Source organism: Falco peregrinus, chromosome 5, assembly GCF_023634155.1.
Source record: "Falco peregrinus isolate bFalPer1 chromosome 5, bFalPer1.pri, whole genome shotgun sequence".
In the NCBI taxonomy this organism is placed as follows: domain Eukaryota; kingdom Metazoa; phylum Chordata; class Aves; order Falconiformes; family Falconidae; genus Falco; species Falco peregrinus.
This window is the reverse complement of record NC_073725.1, coordinates 72,021,393-72,024,880: the sequence shown is the minus strand read 5'-3', so window position 1 is coordinate 72,024,880 and position 3,488 is coordinate 72,021,393. Positions and strand designations below refer to the sequence as shown.

Genomic DNA, 3,488 nt, shown 5'->3' with positions numbered 1-3,488 from the left:
CTGTGTTAAGACTTTTTGGGGCGGGAATCCACTGTCTGCTGGACTATCACTAAAACAAGCTAGTTCTTGTAAGGCAAAGAGCAGGACCACATGGAGACCTGTCTCCACTTATGCACCCAATTAGCAGTTAACAGTTTGTCAGCAGCAGAGGTACCTAAACCTTTAAAACTAAAAAAAAAAAAAAAAAAAAAATGATACTTCTTTTAAAAACTTCCACAATAAAGTTTATTATGTTAATGTCATTAAAAATATTATAAAATAATAAAATATTCTGCTTGGCAGAAAAATTATGCCAGGGTTTTAAAACCCCAGGTTTGTGCAAACAGTTTTTGTAAACATAAGAAGTCAAGTGTTCAAGTTCCATTCCAAAATACAGTAAATTGCTACAAAAATAAGTTTGCTCACTGTCAAACATGTTGAAAAACCCAGGAAGCTGGATTTCTTTACACATCTCTCACATGTCCCTATACAGTTAATGCTGTACTTATATCTGAAATGGGAAGGATTTCAGATAGTCCTTTAGAACAGGATTGAGAGGGATATGATTTAAGTTCTCTCTTCCAAAAGTCTTCACAATGCTTTTCCGGCAGAGCTCCTGCAAGGGCTGCACGCGGACTTTGCGCAGGGGGGTAACCAGTACCTTCCTCGGTGAGCTTAGGTAATGTTCCAGCAGCTTAAAGAGACAGTCAAAAGTCTCTTTGCTGCCATCCAGGCTGAAACGCCCAGTCTGAAAGTTTATCCGGATGCTGGTGGGCCCAGACGCAGTCTTAACACTGATGGCAAAGAAGCAATTCTTTTGGGTGCTGTCCCTGATGAGGAAGGTGCCCTCGGGCTCAGGCTTCAGCTTCTCGTGGGCAGCACTGACAGTCAGAGGTCCCCAGTAGAATCCACAGGCATCCAGCAGGCTGCTTGCTCGAGTGATGCTACTAAAATCCGCTTGCGAGCGAAAGGTTCTGAAGTGCGTGTTGCTCTGTGCCTGCACAGCGCTGGGCCGGCCTCGAGCCTGCGAACGCTCCCGTGCTGGAGGGTCAAGTAGACGTCTCGGGTCTGCTGCAACTGCATTATCTGCTGACACCTTGCTGTGCGCTACCATCCTACAGCCTAGACCAGCGGATGCGGTCTTCCATAGCGTCAGTGGCTACGGCAGGGCAGCTTTCCAGCAGCTATTCTGAAATGCCAAAGAGAGACACAATGTGAAATCCTCAGAGAAAAGCTGCTGCAATCTCTGAATGACCAAGTCTTCCATTCATATGCCTCCCACCCATTATAAAATAATAAAATATTCATTTGCCAATTTACACTGGGCAAACAACTGCTGCCTTCTGACAAGATTAGCAGCCTATCGCTACAGCAAAGTCCAAAGCCCCAAAAATATTTAGCAGCGATCATTAACAGCTACAGAGGACAACACTGTTTCCCTGCTGTGAGCGCACAGCAGCATATCAGAGCCTAGAGCCAAGTCAAATGACAGGGCTGTCTCAACGAGAAGTTATCTTGTGTATGCTCCGTCAGATTCTCAAGTTTTTAGGGAACAAAGCGAGGTGGTTTTACAACCAAGTTACAGATTTCTCTGTACCTCCCTCCTTCCCTTCCCCAATCCCAGCTGCAACACCAGATCTCAAGGCATCATCATCATTTGGTGCATCGCGTGAGAAAGTAGGTGAAGTAGATGTAAACTCTGCAGCTGGGTATGTCCTGGGATAACTCGGGAAGGGGGTGAGGTGAATAGGTGCCATAGCGTGACCGAAGCTAAGGTGGAAGGGTAGCCTGTATCGCTGCCAATTTACACAGCGATCCTAAAACTACTTTCCTCTCTCCCGTTAACCTGAGGCTCAGCCATAAAAGCAAATTTCCCATTCCCCCAACTTTCCCTCGGGACAGCAATGCTACAACCTCACTAGCTTACACAAATCAACCTCTATGAACCCTCGAAGCATTACTCCTCAGTCTCTCTCTCTTTTTTGTATTACATGCACTTTAAGTGGCCCAATCTAAATTGCTTCCTATTGATATATCTTTCAGCATGAGGGACTAAATTCATCCCTCGTGTTACTTCAAAGGAATTAGCAGTGCTGCACCAGGAATGAGTTTGGCCTGAAATGTCTGCCTCTGACAGTGTGGTTCAATACATCTCCGCTGGCTGCCTTGACCTTACTGGCAAGCATAGATTTTAGGATTTATCCCTATAGTCAGATATAGATCTGCAGAAGCAGCTTGTTGAGAAACCTTGAAGTATTCTCAGAAATGAATCCCTCGGCCATCTTACGGTTCAGGGTAACATGCTAATGAGGACTTCAAAGAAAGTACGCAGCTGGATTCCTGTCTGTGCTAATTTAACAACTTGATGTTTGGTTTCATTTAGGTCACATCGCCGCCTGAAACAGCACAGGGGGTTGTAAAATCCGTATGCTGGCAAATAAGAGGCTGAAAGTAGCGATGGGCTTTCTTTACACAGCAGAAGGAAACTGATGTCAGTTTTTCCAATTACTGGGCCAGGATTATCGCTCGGTATTTAAAGTTCATAAAAATTAAGTTTCAGGGCACGCCGGTGAGAAGTAACCACCGAGCCCAAGAACCGACAGGCGCGGGGCAGAAGCCGAACACAGCCGGGGGGAGCCTGCGGCGCCGCGCCGGAGGGCGGCGAGCACGCAGGGGGCACGGCAGCCCCCGAGCCCCAGAGCCGCCGGCGGCCGCCACGGGGTGCGCGGCTCCTGCAGAGCCCGGGGGGGTCCCGGCGGCTCCGGCGGCTGCCGCGCAGCGGGGGGAGCGGCGCCGCGTAACGGCCGCGGCGGGTGGCGTGCTGGGCTGTCCCGCCGCCCCGTCCCGGGCACGGCCGCCGCGCCAGAGCCAAAACATAACGAACAAGCCCACGCGAGGCAGCCCCCCCGCGCAGCCTGCCCTCCCGCCGCGCAGACCCCTTACCTTCGCCCGGCGCGCCGCGGGCGGGGGCCGTCCCCGGGGCGCGCAGCATACGCGCGAGCTGCGCACAGGGGCGCGCCGGGGCCGGCGGCGCGGCGGCTGGTGCTGGCTGGCGGTGGCTAGTGCTGGCCGCGGCGGGCGGCTGGGCATCCTCCGCGGGGGCCCTGCCTGGCGCCGCAGCGAGCCGGGGCTCCCGCGGGGCGGGCGGGCGGCACCTCCAGCGCTCTGGGCCCGCGCATCGCCGCTGCTTTCTATTTAACGCGGCGGCGGCGCTTTTCAGCCGGCGGCTCCTCCCCTGCCTTCTCCGAAAACACGTGGCCGCCGCTTCACTTTCACTTTCCGAATGCGGCCGCGAACCGGCCGGAGCCGCGCCGAGCCCGCGGAGCAGCGCCCGGAGCCGGAGCTGCCGGGGCGCCGTGGCCAGCCCCCAGCGCGCCGCTCCCCCTCCCGCGCCCGGCCGCCCGGGCTGGCGCTCCGGCCTCGGCTGACTCCGTCTCATCTGTCCCACCAAATCTAGTTTCCCTTCTCCCCCCCCCCCCCCCCCCCCCTTTATTTTGTTTGCTTTTGTT

General features: G+C 53.8%; 1 protein-coding gene across 1 annotated transcript; it reads right to left on the bottom strand.

The window, feature by feature from the left end:
• Nucleotides 1-211: 211 nt before the first annotated feature.
• Nucleotides 212-3,153, bottom strand: SOCS1 (suppressor of cytokine signaling 1). Its single transcript, XM_055805923.1, has 2 exons — nucleotides 2,923-3,153; nucleotides 212-1,168 (listed from the first exon to the last, which is right to left on the bottom strand). Exon 2 carries the CDS (start codon nucleotides 1,091-1,093, stop codon nucleotides 485-487), a length of 609 nt encoding a protein of 202 aa, XP_055661898.1. The 5' UTR covers nucleotides 1,094-1,168; nucleotides 2,923-3,153; the 3' UTR covers nucleotides 212-484.
• Between the last annotated feature and the right edge of the window lie 335 nt (nucleotides 3,154-3,488).

What these genes read in the sequence shown, in the direction of transcription:
- SOCS1 (XM_055805923.1), bottom strand. Translation starts at nt 1,093, where the DNA reads ATGGTAGCGCACAGCAAGGTGTCAGCAGATAATGCAGTTGCAGCAGAC.